The 21,920-nt window shown below is 43.9% G+C and overlaps 1 protein-coding gene across 6 annotated transcripts in view; it reads left to right on the forward strand.

The window, feature by feature from the left end:
- CRADD (CASP2 and RIPK1 domain containing adaptor with death domain) overlaps nt 1-21,920 on the forward strand; it is a 257,348-nt gene that overhangs the window by 85,048 nt on the left and 150,380 nt on the right. For 5 of the 6 annotated variants that reach the window (XM_058673715.1, XM_058673716.1, XM_058673719.1 and 2 more), the window contains exon 3: nt 5,761-6,064. In XM_058673715.1, coding sequence (XP_058529698.1) covers nt 5,761-6,064 — 304 coding nt within the window. Of the gene's footprint in view, nt 1-4,414; nt 4,562-5,760; nt 6,065-21,920 lie in introns of those variants that run through there. The other variant, XM_004583103.4, reaches the window with a different exon arrangement.

The raw sequence follows: 21,920 nt of genomic DNA on the forward strand, positions 1-21,920 counted from the left end.
GGAACTGGCTCCGATTCTGATTCCCTTTTTTTGTTAAGTGCGCCCTGGCAAGCAGTGGTGATGGCTCACGTACTTGAGTCCCTGTCCCCCATGGGGGAGACTTAGGTTGTGTTCCTGTCACCTCTGTGGGAGACCTGTATTGGGAACCTGCCAAGACTCAGACTGGGTTCCCAATTCTTGGGCATTTGGGGAGTGAGGCAGTGGATGGCAGATCCATGTCTCTCTGTGTGTCTGTCTACCTCTTAATTTTTTTTCATTATTTAAAGAATATTTGGTTCATTAAAATTAAAAAAAAAATTCCTAGAGAAGACTATCACAGCTGAAATGGCTCTCTTGCCATGTTGGAGTGCCTGATGTCCCAGGTGAAGGTGGTATGTGTAACGCTTCTTGACCAAGAAGTTTTCTTTCCACGCTCTCTGTTAGATATATGGGGCTTTCTTTTTGATTAAAGAGTTTGGATTGTTTTACCTAGTTTCCAAACTTACAGAATTTATGGAAGTTACCCCTTTGTTAAAGTTTTGAATTTCATTGTGTAATGGTAAAACACATCATTTTGTGTCCTGATGTTTGGTGGATTTATTGAAGTTTCTTTGTGACCTCATTCACGATCTATTTTTGTCAATGCCTTAAGTGTCCTTGAAAAGAACCTGTTTTTCTCCATGGCTTAATTTCCACATCTATGAAACAGGAAGAAAGAACCAAAAATATCCAACTGCTTTATTTATTTTTTTTTTTGAGGACCATGAAATGAAAGACTAAATTGAAAGAGAAAATGCTACCTTTGTTCTTTTTGGCTATTTCTTTCACAAACTCACAACGGGTGTATCTTGATACAAGTAAACATAGCAACGGAGAGTGAAAAAGGAAAATATCTGTACTTCCTGAAATGGATTTGATACCACTAGGGAACAGGTGCTTAATCCTCTTAGGGGCACAATTCCAGCCTACACACAGGGACTGGGGACTGGGCAGAGCGGAGGAGGGACCACCTGTGGTCGTGGTTCTCATCTGAGCTGCGTTCTTTCAAGGCCCATCTGGTCCCAGATAACTACAGAAGTCAAGCTGGACTGTTGATGCTCAGAAGGGTCATAGTGGGCTAAGGTGGGGTGGTGACCACTTCCTCTAACAGTTATGGGCAGTTGGCCTGTCAATCAGAGTCAGCCTGGCCACTGAGAAGATAGCAAGGACACAACTCAGTATACTAGGGGAAGAGGAGTTTAGGCTTGTCTTCAAGTTTCCAGGAGATCTGAAGCCTTTTTAGAAAGGGTAATTCCTCAAGATGTGGTTCAACTTTATGTAGCTGTAAATTGTGCTATTTGTTTCAACTTTTCTTTTTTAAATATATCTAAGCATTTTCAGAGTTTCAAAGAAGGAAAAAATATTTGGTTTTCCTTGTCAACAAGTCAGTAACCCTCAGCTATTGGCCATGTTGCCCAAGGGCTACAGTTCACCTGGATGAAGATAGAGAATGCTGTTAATACGTTTCTAACCTGGGAAAATGAAAGAAGAACAATTTTAGGATGTAACAAAATATCTGAAGAAAAGAAGTTTATTTCGTTCACATTCCTGGATGTTCAAAGGCATGATGTCAGCACCAGCTCAGGCCTAATGATGACCTCATGGCAGATGACCTCAAAGGGGCAGGAATTGTGTGGGGGAGAGGTCACAATTTCAAAAACAGCAAGTCAGAGAGTTAGGTGATTTTGTAAGAAGCCTTTCTGTGAAGAACAAACTCAGGACCCTCCAACTATCATTATCCTTTGTAGACACCAAGGCCCCAAGATCTCCCACTAACTTCATCTTCAAAGTCCTGACAGCCCTCAGCACCCTGGAGGCTCCAAGTTTCCACATGGGAAACCCTGGGGAACCAGTCCTATCCTAACCAAAGCATATATATATATATGTGTTTGTATATATATATATACATATATATATAATTTTTATTATTTTAACTTCTTTAGAATTATTGTCTTCATTCTGTGATATATTTCCATCGGCTCTGGGATTTCCCCGCCTCCTCCCCCACCACCGAATTCCGTTACATTATTACTATAGCATAGCTCTTCGTAAACAGTCACATGTTCATCATTGTGAGCATGGACAATGGCAGAGAGTCCAGCCTCCCATTGTCAAGATACAGCTAATAGTTTCATAAGTAGTCCAGCTTTGATGTGGAAGTAGAGATGCACACTGCACTGCATCCTCACATCTGGAAATGATAGTCTCTGTTACACAGTCACCACACATCCCTCTTAAGTGAAAATCCACAATACAAAATCAACAACAGGAAGAAAAATTGAAATTTGTAACACCAAGAATTTCTCAAGAGGTTTTGATAGTTCAACAGTCCTGAATTTCTGGTGATCCCATCACTCCAATCACGATGAAATCCTGAATCCACTGGCTGCTATAGCCCACCTTAGTGTCTCTTCTGCCCAGATCTTCACTGCCACCGATTGGCTGGGGTAGTTGATTAATTAGTTTTGTCCTCTGTCCTCTGCCATGGTACCAGGTGGAAGGACAGACTCTTAACCATCTGGGGCTGTATTGCATACTGGGAAGAGCCTGGAATCAAGAGTCTTGAGCAGAATCCAGAATTTGTTTTCTATTAACTGTGAGGCTTTGGTTAAGGCAATTGACCAGGGGCCTGTATTGTGGCACAGTGGATAAAGTTGCTGGCTGCAATGCCAGCATCCTATATGGGTACCAGTTTGAGTTCTGGCTGCTCTACTTCCCATCCAGCTTCCTGCTGGGAAAGCAGTGGAAGATGGCCCAAGGACTTGGGTCCCTCATACCCATCAGGTAGACTATGAAGAAACTCTTGGCTCCTAGTTTTGATCTCCTAGTTTCCACTGTGGCTATCTGGGGAGTGAGCCTGCCAATGAAAGGTCTTTCTCTCTCTGTAACTCTTTAAAATAAATGAATATTTAAAAAAAGACAATTAGTCATTTTGATTCCACAATTACTACAGATTTAAAATAATAATATTTACCACATAATAAAAATACTGTTTCTATTGATACAGACGAATCATATTCGAACATAGTAACACTGTACGCTTTATATAATTATTAGAAAGTTTTCAGGAAGAAGGTTTAGAATTGCCATCCATTGATTTTCTTATAAAGAGACTTTCATCTTCCATTAGAGGCACTTGTTGTGAAATCCTTTGGAGAAATATATATGAGGATTTTGGTTTCTTCTGTTCCTGTCAATACATTTTTAGCAGACACAGGACTTTGTGCATATACTTTTATCATGCAGTTGGTGTAAAAATGTATATAGATCAAGGGCCCGGCGGCGTGGCCTAGCGGCTAAAGTCCTCGCCTTGAACGCCCCGGGATCCCATATGGGCGCCGGTTCTAATCCCGGCAGCTCCACTTCCCATCCAGCTCCCTGCTTGTGGCCTGGGAAAGCAGTCGAGGACGGCCCAATGCATTGGGACACTGCACCCGCGTGGGAGACCCGGAAGAGGTTCCTGGTTCCCGGCATCGGATCGGCGCGTACCGGCCCGTTGCGGCTCACTTGGGGAGTGAATCATCGGACGGAAGATCTTCCTCTCTGTCTCTCCTCCTCTGTGTATATCTGGCTGTAATAAAATGAATAAATCTTTAAAAAAAAAAAAAATGTATATAGATCAAATGCCTTGTTTCATAAAGGAATTTGAGGAGGTACACTCAATTTGCTATTCTTGCATCTGTGTATACTTGGGTCACACAATTGGTCTTGCTTCCTGAATTCATGAAGTGGTGGGCACGGTAGAATCGACTTAGCATCAGCCCCTCCCCCTAGGTGGTGGTTCCAGACTCCATCTCCGCGTGGGTGGCCAGAAGCCAGTTTGGCATTGTTGTCTAGGGTTTCACTCCTTGGTACTCAGCCCTTTTAACAGCCTGTCCAGTGGTTTCAAACGTCTCCAACTCCCCACGACACACTCCCTTTATGGCGTGGAGTAGCCGGGACTCCCAACGGAGTGACTTGTGAGATCTGCAAATAAGAAAACCTGCTGACAGAAAGGAGCGACCTTGCACTTTAGCGGAGGGGAACAGCAGATATTTATGAATACGCATAGGTTTTGCCAAGAGGATGAAACGTGCTTTAGATTAAAAAAAATAAGAAATGGTCAAGGGAGAAGGATGACAGATGAACAAAGTGCATTCCAATTTTAAATAAAGTGGTCAGGGAACGGTTTGCCCTGGAGTGACTTTTGACTTGCCTGTCTAGTCTGTCAGTTGTATGCAAGACCCTGTCTCAAAATGCAGCAGTACAATTACTCCTTACATAATTGTTTTAAGTAACGCTACAATTTTACATCTTCAGTCAGTTGTATTGTTTACCCACAACAAACATGGCGAAAAAAGTTTCAATGTGACTTCTGCCTCCTCCAATAACACAGGAGACAGCACTTCCGGTACCTGCCCTCAACAAAGATGGCGACGGTACTTCCGGTTTAGGGCTGTCGCCTTTAACAAAGATGGTGCTTATGGTACAGTTTCCCAGACAGTCTGGATTCCGGTTGTAGTTTTTTTTTTTTTTTTTTTTTTTTAGAAACGTGGTTGCAGACGTAAGTAAGAGGAATCCATCATTTCTCGAAAACCTGGCGCTGTGGCGTTGTGACCTAAACCTTGTGTGGCTCTCCCGACTCCTAGCTTGGTTTCGGGGCTTCCGAGCTGGGCCAGGGTCGGGTGGCGGCGGCGGCAGCGTTGGGGACCCGCCGCACTTTCCGACCGCTCACAAGAACCTTCCCAGCACTCCCTCTTTGGCTCTGAAAGTGCCTGGTTCTTCTTCCTGTTTGTGACCCGACCAGGGGTTCAGCCGGCAAGACAGGGAATGAAAGCCCACTTCCGAAGGGGCGCTGTGTGCCAGACGCGGCCCACCCCGCGCCCCCTGCCAGCTGCGCGCCTTCCCCGAGGGCGGTGAGGGGAGCCTGGCTGCGGGGTGGCCCGGGCAGTGCTGTCCCGCCTCTTCACCCTGTGGTGGGGCACGCCACCGCCCGCACAGCGCCCTGGGGCGCCGGCTGCACCCTCAGGTCCTGCCTGGCTGCGGGCCGAGGGGCCTTGTGGGCTTTTTCTGTTTTAAGGGTGGTGAAGCACATTAAGTGTTCCATGCTTATTATGTCCCATGCCCACAGCCGCGTGGTGATGGAGATCTCGAATTCTTAGAAGTGTGTACAGGGTTCAACGTCGTCGGGGCGTGAACAGTTGAGGAATATTTTTCTTGCAAGGGGATGATGTCGTGGGGGACTTTTCTCAAGATCTTCCAACGCATTTCTGCCCCCCCCCCGCCCCCACTGGCTTTGCAGAGGTAGTTTAGAATGCCCTTGGCTTTTCCCTGGTGGTGGTGGTGGGGAGTAATCCGCTGAAGGCTGGGTTAAAATAAAACCAGTGTCTGTCTACTGCAGTGTGTTTGAACCTGGAAGGCTACTCCCTAAACGTCACCTGGAACAAGGTGTAGGGCCCACTCCTGAACAGGAATTGATCCACTCAACTGAACCAGGAATTGAACTTGGATCCCACACCTTGTGACAAGTCAAAAAAAGATGATTCCCCCCACACCGCCCCCATCCTTGTTTCTTGCCTTTGGAAACACTGAAACGAACTGGGCTCACTAGGCTGACCACTTGTATGGGAACTACCACAGGCTGGCCGTCTGTGAAGGCCTGTGGATGTACGTGGCCCTGTATCCTTCAGGGGCGTTGACATTGTCTTGAGGGGCCACTTGGGCACTCTTGGAGTTGAAGTTATGATTTTTGTGTCTTCCCAGGGAGGCATGGAGGCCCGAGACAAACAGGTGCTGCGTTCCCACCGCCTGCAGCTGGGTGCCGAGGTCTTGGTGGAGGGACTGGTTCTTCAGTACCTGTACCAGGAAGGAATCCTGACTGAAAGCCACGTTCAAGAAATCAAAGCCCAGGCCACAGGCCTCCGGAAGACACTGCTGCTGTTGGATATCCTCCCTTCGCGGGGTCCCAGAGCCTTTGATGCATTCCTGGAGTCCCTGCAGGAGTTTCCCTGGGTGAGAGAAAAGCTGCAGAAGGCCAGGGAAGAAGTCACAGCTGAAGTGCCTGCAGGTAGGCCACCCCGCGCCAAGGTCTCTTCAGGCCAGCCCCTGTGTGGTTTGGAACCCTGCCCTCCAGGTGCCACGTTGGGCTGGGCCCACGTTGGCAGGGCAGGGGTCAGGAAGAGGAACGGAGAGACAGGGTGAGGAGGTGGCTCGAGGAAGTGCCAGGAAGCGCCAGGTAATGACGCTGATTAGGAGGTTGAGAAGGGCCTGATTAGGAGGTTGAGAAGGGCCGTGCAAGAGTACCCCGAGAAACGCTTCCAGGGAACCTTGGCAAGCCACTGGGGAGCAGGTTCTCCTCAGCCAGCCTGGTGCCATCTCAGCCCTGGAGGAAGTGTGGCTGGGCAAGCAGGCTTGGCGCCCCTGATGGCTGATTTGTGGGGTGTCAGAGCTACCAGCTGGACAAGGTCAGACTCCTGAAGGAGGAGACAGCCTCCAGGAGGGGATGCACTTGCACTTGCCCAGTCCTGGCTCCTCTAAAGAACTAAGGGGAAGGGGGTGCTTGTGAAGATTCACTCAGCTTGTTCGTAAAGGCTGTTTATTTTAAGAGTCCGTATATGTTGACTTCATTGAGACACCTGGAATATTTTGCTTTGTGGGGACAGCCATCCTGTAGGACAGGTTTTCATTTTTATTTTAGCGAGATTGGAAGCTGTAGAAAAGGAGAAACCTTTCTAGTGCGGTTAGCCTGCCTTATAGCAGGAAGGAGATGAGGCATAAAATACTTGTTCTCTGTTAAGGTTTTCCAGGGTTTAGGCTTGCTTCAAGATTGAGGGACAAAGGACTAAACCAGCAAAAAACCAAACCAAAAAAACAAAACAAAACCAGAAAAACCCACAAAAAACCTCCAAAATTTTTTAAATGTTCTTTAAGTCCGCAGACTTTGTTGTTGCTCTTTTTAAACTTTCCATACAACTGGTTAAAAAAAACCCCACAGTTATAAAAAAACAAATAGGTTTGCTCCATGAACCTCATATGTTGAGTCGTTTTTCAGACCATGTGCATAAAGTATACATTGAATTCTATTTTTGTTAATGATGTGTGTCAGAGTATTTGATCTGCATGTAATAGCCAGTTAACTGAAGAAGACCTGAGGAAATCACAGTGGAAAAAGCAAAAATATTTTGTTCTCAGTTTGGCTAGATTGCAGGTTAATTTATCCTTGGGCTTTTTGAAGTATTGAAAATAGCTGGTCTTGGAGGACCACTGGAATTCCCAACTTGGATTATGCTGACAAAATTAAGCATTCAACATGTTGAAACAAAGCGAAGCTAACAAATCTAAGATGTTTTTAGCATTTTATTGGAAGAAATAAACAGATTTGGGGAGAAGCTAAAAAAAATGATTGAAGCAGCAGGCATTTAGGCTGGCTGGTAAGACGCTTGCACGTTAGCATTCCTAGGTTCCATGTCTGGCTCTGGCTGCTGACCCCAGCTTCTTTCTACTGCACACCCTGGGGGAAAGCAGTGATGGCTCAAGTGGTTGGATTCCTGCCATTGACGTGGGAGACCTGGATTGAGCGCTTGGCTTTGGCCCTGGCCTTTGTGGGCATCTGGGGTTGTGAACCAGCAGATTGGAGCTCAGGCTTTCTCTGTCTCTCAAACTTCACAAAACCAAATTATTGGTATTTTCCTGATATTTGTCTTAGAGGTTCACTGGCAACACTTCACTGGAAACAAGAAGAAGGGCAAGCTGAAAGCTTTTCACTAGCAATTCAGTTTAATTGTATGGTCATTGTGAGTGATGTAAGCAGTACTGCTGTGCAGTATTCATAGAGATGTGATGCCTTTTTCATTTCTTCAGATTCATTCAGAGAATATGAAAATAATCTTTTTTTCCTTAATAAAACAGCAGAACTTTCGATGAAGCCAAGGACAAATAGCTTAAAAACAAAAACAGAATGAGGCTGGATACATAGCAAAAAATGGAGTGTATCTGTGTCAAAGTTTAGAAAAATAAGGTTTTTGCAATAAGAGTTCTTCATTCTGTCAGATGGAAAGATAGGTTAATAAGGAACTGTTTAAATTGTTTTATTTGTTTTTAATGCTGCTACTGAAAAAAATATTCTGAAGCATGGATTTGATTTGCATATATCTACATGTACTTTTTACAATGACAATTACATATAGTCATTTCTTTGATGAGTATCATTTTTGTTAAATATTGACTAGCTCAAATAATGCAAGATATAAGTAAGGTATACAAGATAATGGTTGTGTGAGCACCTGTTTCCACCTTATTCAGGTTAAGAAGAATAACAGTTCCTGGTCCATCCCACTCCAAACCCCCACTCACTGGGAAGACCTGAATTTGGGGTTTGCCATTCTTTTTTTCTTCACTGTGCAGCATTTCCTCTCATAAAGACCACTTTAAAATTCATATTACTGAAACATCTGGAATATGGTGGAGCTTAGTGGCTTATAGATTTATCTATCTGTGAATGATTTGTGTGTATGGGAAAGAAGGGATGGAAGAAATAATAGATGCATTTTTAAAAAGCATTTATTTATTTGAAAAGGCAGAATTGCAGAAAGAGAAGGAGATCCTCTATCCATGGTTTCACTCCCCCACATGGTAGCACCTAATCGGGCTGAGTCACGCTGATGCCGCAAGTGTAGAATTCCATCGGGGTCTCCCATGTAGGTGGTAGGGGTCCAAGTACCTGCTCCATCTTGGACTGCTTTCTCAGGCACATTAGCAAGAAGCTGAATTAGGAATGGAGCAGCTGGGACTGGAATCGGCACTTAAATGGGATACAGTTGTCCTGTACCATCATGACACACTGAAACATGAATATTTCAAAGGAGTTGTTAATTAACAAACTTGTTGTTTTTAAGATCTTAAGATGTAATTGAAGTGTTTATTTTATGGCAGCATTTTAATTCTAAAATTAAATTAGAAATGAGTTAGGAATTAAATGTAATGAATTGGAAACAGCTTTTGTTTTTTGTTATCCTGAAAGCAGATCAAAATTGAAAAGTGCTTTTCAATGTTATGTCTCTAGAAACAAATAAATGCATAGGCTTAGTTCCTGGGATTCCAGTGCTTCTCCAATGTTGTCGTAATTTCAATGAACTTTATTTAAATGTTGGCAGAGCACCTGAGTTTTCAGGAAGTAGGCTGTAGGCAAATGTAGTGCTTATATATCTGTATGTGTACAGAACCTCACTTACTGCCCGTTCATTTCAGCCAGAGTTGTTCATATATTGTGTGGATTTGGTGCTCTTTTCTTGGGAAATCTGAGAGCCAAGTGGAAAGAATAACCTTTCTTTTTAACCAAGAAGTATAGTCCTCTCTGGAGATGAATGGGTTTGTTTTCCTTAAAGTTTTCATGTTCTAGTATTCTCACAGATTTCTGATTCCCCACTCTCCTTTGTTTATTTGCTGTATTCTGCTTGTGAATTTTGAGCTGCTTCAGAGGCTTTATTTGGGTGATCTTAGTTGCTTTTTAATTATGTGTGGGATGTATTTTTTTTTTTTTTGCAAAGAATCAAATTGTGCCTTGTTTTTTACTTTTCTAAATCTCAAATCCCCAAACATTCAAGGAAACAAGTAAAAAACACCACCCTAGACCTTTGCATTGTCTGTGGATCTTCCTAGGTTACTGGTCTCCTAATCCCTCTTAAAAGAAAAAAAATGTGTAATCTGTTAGTGAATCGTTGGTTTTGTGTTCTCACCTTATAAGGACTCTTGCCTTTCCTAAGAATTCTGACGATAAATGATTTAATCACCTTGGCACTGTGGAAGGAAACGCTTCACAGCGTGTCCGTTTCTGTGCAAGGTCACAGAGTGGACATTGGATCAGCTGGGAATCCTCTCTGGCTCCCATCGGGTCACGCTAGGACAGCGCCGTACGTGGGTGAAGTCAGCCCGAGCCTACCTGCCCCTTTCTTGCTACTCGCAGGCTGTGGGCACAGGCGGGCAGTCTCGCTCTGGTGCCTGGACTGGCCTGGATGTGGAAAGGAGGCTGCCCCAGCCTTACCATCTGGTGGGACTTAGCTGAAGTCATGGTGGGGGTGGACTCCCTGTTTTCACTGCATCGGCCCTGGCTGCGGGACTGGGTCTCTGCTGAGGTTCTCAGCAAACACTCTGTCTGCTAGTCCTGTATTGTACTCCCGACTTCCTTGATGCTTGGGAGACTGGTTTTGTTTTTTTCTCTCCCGTTTTGACTAGATTCCTGCTTTGTGTATTCCTTAGTGCTGGTGAGAGTGATGGGAAGGTCTCTGCTAAGCCCACTCAGTGCTTCCTGCATTAGTATCTGGTGCCTCCACTCAATGGCTGTCCCAAGGCTGCTGCTTGCTGCGACCTTGCCTGAGCCAGGACTGATCCTCCCCATGGACCCTGTGCCCTGCGCTTCCTGGCTGCCCTCACTGGCACACGCACAGGACTGGCTGGTCTTTTTCCCCTCGACTCCCGGCTCCGGGACTCGGTTTGTCCCTGTGGAGCTGACCTAAAGTGACCGCACAAAGCCACACTCAGCCACTCTCCTGAGATGCACCCAGCTATGGGACGGATGTTTGGATACATCTGAAGTTATCAAGCTGTGATGGCAGATGATTTAGATATTGTAAGAGGCTTATGGGAGAGATTTCTATCTTCGGATTCTTTTTGTATGCTTGGAATGATTAGAGCTGATCTCAGTTTGTCCAATTTTGGTCTATCTAGGCACTTCCCTGTGGCTGAGTAGTGTTTGCCTGTGGCATCCACAGCAAGAGCCCTCTCTCTGGCAAAGGGGAGAGTTTATAGGGAGCTCTGATTTCTGTATGTTATTGCAGCCTGTTATCAGACATTCCTGAGGACCAGCTGCCTAGAGGGTTTCCAGATAGGCTGAAGTTCATCTGTCCACTCAGGTAACATGTTTCTGGAATGAGGACTGTGTGTGAGACACAGGTGCTGAGCATGTAACACTGAACAGGGCAAAACCTCTGCTCTCACTGCATTGTAGTGCGGGGAGGGCTGTGGGTAAGGACAATGAGCAGATGGGGAAAGAACAAATCATACAAAGTGTGGGGTCAGGGATGGCTTCCGGTGGGGAGATGACTTCTGTAATGGAGTATAGAGAAAACATTTCAGACAGAGGGGACCACAAGAACACAAAAACTCAGCTGGAAACCACAAGTGACAGTGTGGCTAGACCATCACATTCCACATCCATACAGGTTAAGGGCTGTTGTATTATCCAGAATGTGAGATGGGTGTGCAGCCATGATGTTGGGTGGTTGTTAAGATGATGTTAGATGGGTCCGTGGATGTGGGATGAAGTAATATTTGAAATAATGAAGAATGACACAATGAGAAAGCCATTTCATTTTTGTTTTAATCCTGATCACAATCATAAGAGGTCCTCATGGTTAAAGCCTGCTGTGGGCAGCAGTGTATGTTTGACTGTAGTTGTTTTGCCATATTGCCTTTTCTTTTAATTCTCTCTCTCTCTTTGTTATTATTTAATGGGTTTCTTCCATTTGTGGCAACTGAAAGTTTCTTGTTTCTGAAGTTCTTTGTAAGATTACATGACTTTTGTTTAAGCAAAAATCAGTCAACATAAAGAAAAATACTAAGGAAAGAGGAACAGTGTGAGGGACATGGTGAAAGTGTAAAGGTGTGTTTGATATACAAAGGGGCTTTAAAGATGCTGTGAAAAAAATGGAGCACCAAGATGAGGTGAATCTGCCTCAGTGGCAGGAGTGTGTGGGGAGCCAGGGCTGGTTCACATCCTAGGTGGCGCTCTCTCTGCTCAGAGGCTTAATGCTTACGCTCCTTCCGGTTCATGCACAGTGTCAGAAAGTGGATAAGTATTGTTTTTAGCAGAATTATAACATATATAATTTTTGTAGATTTTTAATAAGATTTATTTGTTCATGTAACTAGGTCAGCAAGAAGGAGCTGTATCCTGGTAAAATTGAATTTTGAAACTTGGAGGGGCTCACAAATCATCTGCTTTTCCTTTGAGAAAATGGAGGCTCATGGGGGTAGTGTAGGACATGGGGGAAGGGCACCATCCTGCAGCAAAGGGCCTGGGTTTGAGGGTGTTAGCTTCCTGCTCATGCATACCTAGACAGGCAACAGGTGATGGCTCGCTTACTGGGTCCATGCCACTGTGAGACTCTAAGATACTGCCTCATGGCTTTTGCTTGACCTAACCCAGCCGCTACAGGCATGTGGAGAGTCAGCCAGAAGATGGGAGATCTCTCTGTGTCTTTTGGCCTGTTTCTCTGTCTCCCCCTCCCCCACAAAGAGAGAGAGAGAGAGAGAGAGAGAGAGGGAGGGAGGGAGGGAGAAAATGGAGATCTGGGGAGATTAAGTCAACTTCCCCATGCTCACTCACTAACTAGCTGATGTAATTTATTGCCAGTACTGGAATCCAGCCCTTCCTACACTTGATTTAGGACTCCCCGCTGGGCTTAAAATGGAATTGTGTTATCCTGTAAAGTTAATGATTGAATGAGGCTTTTGAAAAATTGTCCTAATACATATTTCTTTATTTTAAGAGGAAAAACTTCAGGGATGTTTAGTAGAAGTGTACTGGGTTGAGATTTTTATTAAAACACTTTATTTTGATGAATGCTAATTCTAGTCACTTAAAAGAAAGAAAACTATGAAAGCTCAGAACTGATTCTTATCAGAAAAAAAATTTTTCCACGTTTCTGTAAGACTGACATAAAGGCAGAGCGGAAGACTTTTATCGAGTATTTATGGGACTGATGAAATAATGCATCTGTTGGCAGCTAATTGCAGCTCTTTCTAGGAATAGCAGACTGTGTGACGGGCCTTGGTCCAGCAGGGATGCCTCCATTTCACTCTAAAAAGATTTGCAAGTCCCTTCAGCATACGGATCTTGACTGTGACTGTTGCTTTCCCTTCTTTTGTCGGTGTAGGGGCCACTTCGCTCAATCAGTCATCCTGTTAGCTGTCAAGGTTGATTTAGCTCAGTGTTTTCTCAACTCTGCCTGTTCTTTGCAATCCTGTGTGGTGCTTTAAAAGCAAAGCAAAGGAAAAGAAAAAAAATACTGATGTTGGATCTGTTCTGGGTCATTCTGTTACGAAGGATCTGGAGGTGGAGGTCTCGGCTATGGGCTTGAAGATATGCATGTTCGCACATGTGCATACAAAACACAGACATATGCAGGCATGTGTGCAGTTGCGTCACTTGGTTATTTCAAGATGCGTGCAGGATTGAAAACCCGAGGGTACAACTAGCTACTTAGGTGCCTGGCTTCTTTGCCATGTCTTATTCCCCACATACCAGTCTCTTAAAGTTGTGCACTTGCTTAAAGAATTATTCCTGTGTCTTCAGATTGGGGGGGGGACAATGGAAATTGAAGCGCTGAAGGTTATTAGTTTGTAAATATTTTTATCCCTCATATTTCTTGAGCATTGTTGTTAGATATATTCAAGAATCTCATACGCTGTATAGGTGTGACTATCAACATTAATATCCATTAGAGCTCAATGGGAAACATATATGTTAGATTTACAGAAGAACAAAATTGTAGGGTTTAGGATTAGATGGCAAATTCAGATTGCCCCTTCCATTGCTTAGAATTATATTCCGTAATCTTTCTCATCTCTCTTTTTCTTCCCGTCTCGCCCCACACACTTGTCTTCTATAGATCAGACAATGCCCAAATGAAGGCAGAGCCTGTTAATGAGAAATGAACTAGATGCAGCTCTCAGATACGCAGTGAGCTGATGGTGACTTGAGGAGGCAAGATAGGAGGAGGGAGACAACGGCCCTTTGGGAAGAATGGAACTAGCTCAGTCTGTCCTTCTGTTTGTCGGCCTGTGTTTTATTTGTTGTTAAAGATGAATTTCAGTCTCTTCTGTTCCAGGGCACCTCACATCACATCAGTGAAATATTGTTTTTTAAAGATTTATTCATTTTATTACAGCCAGATATACACAGAAGAGGAGAGACAGAGAGGAAGATCTTCCGTCCGATGATTCACTCCCCAACTGAGCCGCAACGGGCCGGTGCGCGCCGATCTGAAGCCGGGAACCAGGAACCTCTTCCGGGTCTCCCACACAGGTGCAGGGTCCCAAGGATGTGGGCCGTCCTCGACTGCTTTCCCAGGCCACAAGCAGGGAGCTGGATGGGAAGTGGAGCTGTCGGGATTAGAACCGGCGCCCATATGGGATCCCGGGGCTTTCAAGGCGAGGACTTTAGCCGCTAGGCCACGGCGCCGGGCCCCACATCAGTGAAATATTAACCCTAATGTTAATCAGGGACGGACTGTGTACCAGCATTGTTCTGCATCCATCACATGATGAGGCAGGTGATATCGTGGCTGCTGTTGTGCAGCTGGGAAGACATTTCATGGAGAGGTTAAATCACTTGCACAGGGGTCACACAGAGTCACAGAACCATGTTTGGAATCTGGGCATCCAGAGCCTGCAGGTCACAGACTGCAAAAACTACATTCTCAAAAGGCACTCTTCTGCCCTCGGTAACTCTGACAACGTGTGCCCTCTCCAGAGTGCATCATCACGGCTTTCTCTTCCTCCTCCTTCTCCCCTCACTTCCCCAGCATCTCCCATCTGACAGCCTCGTGGGCTTTTCTGCTCTTTCCTGCCCGTTGACCTAAGGTGATGGTGGTAGGGATTAAGTTCTAATGTAAAGCCATATAGAAGTCAAGGATCAGAGCCCCTGTCCCAACTTGCTACCTGGAGAGGAAAAGAAGACCCCATCTCCTTGGCATTTCATGTTTGGGCTCCCCTGATGCAGAGCTCAAGTCTCAGTTTTGCAACTCTTAACTCATGTTATCTAAAGCCATCAGTTCCAATAACCAGCTTTTCTGGTATTGTTGCTTTAGAGTTTCACTAAATGCTTAGTGAGGTAGCTTTCTCTTTTTACAGGTATAGTTCAAACTTGTAGGTTGCCTTCCTAGCTAGCTGCAGGAATGTTTGCTTTACTTAATTTGAATAGGCAGCTGTGTTTATACTTGTCCCTCCATTTGAGCCAAAAGGAGTAGATGCATATGATTCTTTTTTCAGGACATTTTCCCCCATATTTTTTTAAAAATATGCTGTGCTTTTTCTAAACAGTAGATTTTAATTGAAAAGGAAATTTAGCTTCAAGAAGAAGCTTAAAGGGCAGATTTTAGTCCTGGGCTTTATTTTGTTGACGTCTTAAAACAAAACTAAACTCCTTGGAAGAAGTGCCAACTTGACAATTCCTGGAAATGTCCATGTTCTGTTTATGCTTAGCACCCAAGAAGAGAGGGTGGCAAAACTGTTACCAAAATAACACTGTGGAGACGAACCAAGTGGCTGTGAGGACACGGCAACGAGCAGACTCTGCTTCTGCTGGGTCCTTGCTCGTCAGTCAACACAGAATGCTTCTGACCAAAGGTGTGGGTTCTTCCCCACCCACCAAGTCAACCAGGCTGCCTGGAGCCCAGCCCGTGCCCCAAGTCAGTTCTGACACCAGCTACCTGGAAGGAACTTCAGAGCCCGCTGGTGGAGGGTTCATTCTCATGTCACCACCCGCATTCACATGCCAGTTGCCAAGTCCAGATCTTGGTCTTGAAGCTGGGGCTTCCGTGACCTCTTCCTTCGGTTCAGTTCATTTGCTGGAAAGGAATTGAGGGAAACAACTCAGAGTTATCAGCGTTTACTCAGGGATGTCCTTGCCCACGGATGTACGCACAGGGTGCTGAGGTCCGGCAGAAAACACCTCTAAGCAGCCAGCTATTTAAAAGTTCTCTTGGGCATTTATGGAGGTCTCATTGCATAGGCGTGATTGACTGAATCAATGGTCCATTTAACCTACAGCCTCTCTCTCTAGAGGTTGTGGGGTAGGCCTGAAATTCCCAATGCTGTAATTAGGTCTTTTGGTTTTTTTTTAGATTTATTTATTTTTATTGGAAAGTCATATATAGAGAGAAGGAGAGACAGGAAGATCTTCCATCTGCTGATTTACTCCCCAGGCAGCCTCAATGGCTGGAACTGAGCCGATCTGATTAGAAGCCAGGAGCCTCTTCTGGGTCTCCCAAAAGGGTGTAGGGTGTCAAGGCTTTGGACTGCTCTCAACTGTTTTTCTAGACCACAGGCTGGGAGCTTGACTGGAAGTGAAGCAGCCAGGATTAGAACCGGTGCCCATATGGGATCCTGGTGCCTGAAAGGCAAGGACTTTAGCCACTAGGCTACTGTGCCAGGCCGCTGTGATTAGATTTTGATGTTTTGGATCCCAGTCTTCATCCCAAGGCTATCTGAGGCCTGTCAATCTTTAGTCAATTCATTAACATCGAGAAAGACTCTCATCAGTTTGAAGAGTTCAAAGATTTTTAGGAGTTGTCTGCTGTGAAATGAGGATGACCACTAAGTATTTATTTGATACCATCACAGCGGCAAGTAATAGGTATATGATTTCTATAACCAAAATGAAAGGCTTTCAAAGCCTCTCTCAGTTCTGCCATTTGTTAGTAAGACGTATAGGTACTAAGAAGTAGTGGCGATGTTTTAAAAGTCGCAGAGCAAGCAGAGAGCACAAGCGCTGGGACTTCTGCTGCCAGCACTAACAGAGGTTGGAGCTTGAAGTGGTCTGGGAGTGGTCTGGGAGCTTGAGTGGTCTGCTTCTTGTGTCGGGCAAGAAGCAAAGGATATAACCAACTCTCACAGCGAGTGTGCGGCCTCTTTGAGTTTAGCTGTGGAACTTGGTGCTAACAAGCATGAGAGTTTCTCTGAGGTATGTTAAATGGTTCACAACTATGAAGGAATGTTTCGTATTCCAGGACTTAAGAAGGGCAGGAAAGAGACAGCGCTGGGAAATCGCAGGCTGTTAGATGATCATCTCCAATCAAGCCTCTTCACCTTGCTTTTCCTCAAGATTGTTAGCCAGGCTTGAGTCATGAGTCTGTTACCTGATGTGGAGTGGGAAAACAGCAGTTCCAGAGGGAAGAGGTGAAAGCTGATGAGACACAAGGTGTTCACTGTATCACCTGCATTGTTTTGGATTGAACAAGTCTCACACCCACAGACCTAAACAAAATTTAGCCTTCTAGAAAACCAGGAAGAGAAAATTAGAGGCCAACAGCCTTGATGAACATAGATGCAGAAATCATCAATAAAATTTAATAACGCATTAAAAAGATATTTACCATGATCAAGGGAGTGCAAGGATGGTTCAACTTGCAAATTTAGTAAGTGTAATACACTATCCTAACAAACCTGTGGTCATCTCAATGGATGCAGAAGAAAATGTTTGATAACTTTGAACATTCCTTTCATGTTAATAACTCTTAGCAAGTAGTAAAAGGAGATGTACCTCAACAGCCATATATATATATACATATATATATATATTTATACACGAACTGGCGACCATGTGACCATATGGGAATCTGGCGCATGCAAGGCGAGGACTTTTTAACAACTATGCTACTGCACTGGGCCAAACAGCCATATATATTAAATGCACAGCTAACATCATACTTAACAGTGAAAATTTGATAGTTTTTCCTTTATAATCAAGGATAAGATAAGACAAGGATTCTCCTGTTTACTACTTGTATTCAGCATAATACTAGAAGACTTAACCGAAGAACTAGACAAAAGAAAGAAATTAAGAATATAGGGCCTGGTGCAATAACCTAGTGGCTGAAGTCCTCATCTTGTATGGGCTGGGATCCCATGTAGGCGCTGGCTCTAATCCCTGCGGTCCTGCTTCCCATCCAGCTCCGTGCTTGTGGCCTGGGAAAGCAGTCAAGGACAGCCCAAAGCCTTGGGACCCTGCACCTGCGTGGGAGACCAGGAAGAGGCTCTAGGTTCCTGGCTTCAGATTGGCACAGCACCGGCTGTTGTGGTCACTTGGAGAGTGAATTGTCAGACAAAAGACCTTCCTCTCTCTCTCTCCTCCTCTCTGTATATCTGACTTTCCAATTAAAAAAAAATATAAGGTAAATCTTAAAAAAAATAAATTGAAGATATCTAGAGTGGAAAGAAAAAATTAAATTGTTCTTTGCAGATGATGTGATCTCATATGAGAAAACTCAAAGGATACAAAATCAACAAAGGAAAAATCAGTAGTGTTTCTGTACATTAGCAGTGAACTGTCTGAAGATCAGTCAAGAAAAACAACCTTGGGCCCAGCACAGTGGCCTCGTGGCTAAAGTCTTTGCCTTTAATGCGCCAGGATACCATATGGGCTCTGGTTCTAATCCCGACAGCTCCACTTCCCATCCAGCTCCCTGCTTGTGGCCTGGGAAAGCAGTCGAGGACAGCCTAAAGCCTTGGGACCCTGCACCTGTGTGGGAGACCCGGAAGAGGTTGCTGGCTCCTGGTTTCGGATTGGCACAGCACCGGCCATTGCTGCTGCTTGGGGAGTGAATCATCGGACAGAAGATCTTCCTCTCTGTCTCTCCTCCTTTCTGTGTATCTGATTTTGTAATAAAAATAAATAAATCTTTAAAAAAAAATCTCATTTAAAGCAGCTACAAAAATACTTATGAGTATATCTACCATGTAGACCTGTATGTGAAAACTCAGACAGTGATGAAAAAAATTGAGGAAAACACAAATAAATGGAATGATACTCCATTTCATGGTTTGGAAGAATCAATATTATTGGGCCTGGTGACGTGGCCTAGCGGCTAAAGTCCTTACCTTGAATGCCCCGGGATCTCATATGGGCGCCAGTTCTAATACCGGCAGCTCCACTTCCCATCCAGCTCCCTGCCTGTGGCCTGGGAAAGCAGTCGAGAATGGCCCAAATCCTTGGGACCCTGCACCTGGTGGGAGATTAGGAAGAAGTTCCTGGCTCTTGGCTTCGAATCAACACAGCACCTGCCATTGTGGCTCAGTTGGGGAGTGAATCATCAGACAGAAGATCTTCCTCTCTGTCTCTCCTCCTCTATGTATATCTGACTTTGTAATAAAAATAAATAAATCTTTAAAAAAAAGAATTAGTATTATTAAAATGTCCATACCCCAAATGACCTATAAATTTGGTAAAATTGCTATGAAAATTTCAGTGACATTTTTTATAGAAAAAAACAACCCACAAAATTCATATGGAAACACAGAAGACCCCTAATAGCCAGAGTAGTCCAGAGCAAAAAGAGCAAAGCCTCCAGCTACTTGACTTTGAAATATATCACCTAAGCACTGGCATTGTGGTACAGTAGGTTAAACTATCACGTGTCTCTTACAGCCCATATGGGTGCTAATTCCAGATCTTGTCGCTCCACTTCCTATCCAGCTTTGCACTGATGTGCTTAGGGAAACAGTGGAAGATGCATGCCCCTGAGAGAAGCTCTGATCTCCTGGCTTTGACCTGGCTCAGCCCTGGCCATTGTGGCCGTTCACGGGTTGAACCAGCAAAAGGAAGCTGTCTCTCTCTCTGATTCTGTCACTGTGCCTTTCAAATAAATAAAAGTAGTAAGTCATTTAAAAATACCACAAAGCTAAAGTAATGAAAATGGTATGGCATTATCATGAAACCAGACACATAGACAATGAAATTGAGCAAAGATCCCAGAAATACATGCAGTGATGAAACTGTCAAGAGTATGCAATGAGGAAAGAACAGCTTCCTCCATAAATGTATTAGGACAGCTGAGTGTTCACATGCGGAAGAATGGAATTAGATTATAATGCCTTATACAATAATCAGCTTCAGGTATATTAAGGACTTAGCCATGAGACCTAAAATGGTAAACATGCCAGAAGAAAACATAAGGGAAAACTCTTTAATAGTGGTCTGGCAATGATTATTATTATTTTTTTAATGATGATTTGAAGAGGATAAGCAACAAAAACAAAAATGAACAAATGAGATTACATGGAAATAAAAATCTGCATAACAAAGGAAGCAGTCGGGCTCCACGGCATGGCCTAGCGGCTAAAGTCCTCGCCTTGAACGCCCCGGGATTCCATATGGGTGCCGGTTCTAATCCCAGCAGCTCCACTTCCCATCCAGCTCCCTGCCTGTGGCCTGGGAAAGCAGTCCAGGACGGCCCAATGCTTTGGGACCCTGTACCCGCGTGGGAGACCTGGAAGAGGTTCCTGGTTCCCGGCTTCAGATCGGCGCGCGCCAGCCCGTTGCGGCTCAGTTGGGGAGTGATTCATTAGACGGAAGATGTTCCTCTCTGTCTCTCCTCCTCTCTGTATATCTGACTTTGTAACAAAATAAATAAATCTTTAAAAAAAAAAAGAAAATAAAAATAACTTAAAAAAAAAAGGAAGCAATCAACAGAGTAGAGACAGCATTTAGAATGAAAAATATTCAGAGACTAGAGACTGATAAAGGACTAATACACAAAAAGTAAGAGGAGCTCTAACAAATCAAATGCAAAGTAATAATGATGGTGAGAGCAATTTGAGTTTAAAATGGCCATGGGACCTGAATAGATACCTCACGAGAAGATGTGCAAATGGCCAGTAGATATGTAATACCAGGTCAGACCTGTGAGAGTGCTGCTACTAAGAAGAAAGATAAATGTTGACAAGGATATGGATAAAAGGGAACCCTACCACTGTGTTAGTAGGAATGTAATTTGGTATAGCCATTGTGGAAAGCCGCAGAGCTTCTCAGAAAATACAAAATAGAACTATATAGTGCAGCAATTCACTACTGATATATATCCAAAGGAAATTATATGTCAAAAGAGCTGTCTGCTCTCCCATGTTCATTGGGGCGGCATTCACAGTAACCCAGAAACAGAATCAGCCTAAACTATCTATCAGTAGATGAATGGATAGAGGGAAGGTGGATATATGCACAATGGAATATTGTTTGACACTATAAAAAGTAAGACATCCTATCATTTGTGACTATGAATGAGTCTGAAGGACATTATGCTAAGCAAAACAAGACAGAAAGACAAATACTAACTGATCTTGCTTATATGTAGTGAATTCATAGAAGCAGAGAGTCCAATGGTGGTAGTCACAGTGGTTGAAGGGGTGGCAGTCAGAGGTTGCAAAAATCTCATTTTAGACAAGAGGAAAATGTTCAGGAGATTTAATGTATAATGTGACAATATTAATGTCATATATCATTATATATCATCATTATATATGTATCATGAGAGTAAATTCTAAGTGTTCTCTTCATAGAAACTATTAAGTATATAGAGAATGCATTCTGTCACCATTCCACAATGTATATGCCATGGTGGGAATGTCACCCCAAATTTATGTGTTGAGATTAAATCTCCATTGTGGAGCTATTAAGTGTTGGGACCTCTGGGAAAGTGATGAGGTCATCAACAGCTGTAAACTTAGGAACAGTCTGCAGGGGACTAGCCTGGCTCGCCTTTGTCATTCAGTGCCTAGCTTTGTGAGGCTGTGGCCTTGGTCCCTGCTGCTCTGGGAGGAGGCCTCCGCTTCGATACTTCCAGAACTGTGAGAGAGAAACTTCTGTTGTGTACAAATTACCTAATCTTCACATTCTTTTAATTTGCTACTTAAAAATTAATGAAAAAAGAAAACCACCACTCCTAATAAATGAATAGTGAAATGCAATAAAAATATTTTGAAATTTTTAAGTCTCAAAATATGAGTTTTTATAGTAGGGAAAGAATAATATCTTTTCCATACTCATCCCAAATTCATAGCTGAGATCTCTATGCCAAAGACATAAAAAGCATACAGATTTATTTAATCAAAATTATAAATTTAGAGAAGAGTTTAACAGGAAATTAAGGCTGAAGAAATGGTTGAATTTGTGTGTTTTTTTAATGGCGAAAAACATATTTAGGAGCTGATGTTGTGGCACAGCTAGTTAAGCTGCTGCCTGGGATGCCAATATTCCGTATTGGAGTACTTGTTGGTATCCTAGCTGCTCTGCTTCTGACCCAGCTCCCTGGTAATGTGCCTGGGAAGGCAGGGAAAGTGGTCTAGGTACTTGAGCCCCTACCACCCATATG

This window comes from Ochotona princeps, chromosome 15 (assembly GCF_030435755.1).
Source record: "Ochotona princeps isolate mOchPri1 chromosome 15, mOchPri1.hap1, whole genome shotgun sequence".
NCBI classification, from domain to species: Eukaryota; Metazoa; Chordata; class Mammalia; order Lagomorpha; family Ochotonidae; genus Ochotona; species Ochotona princeps.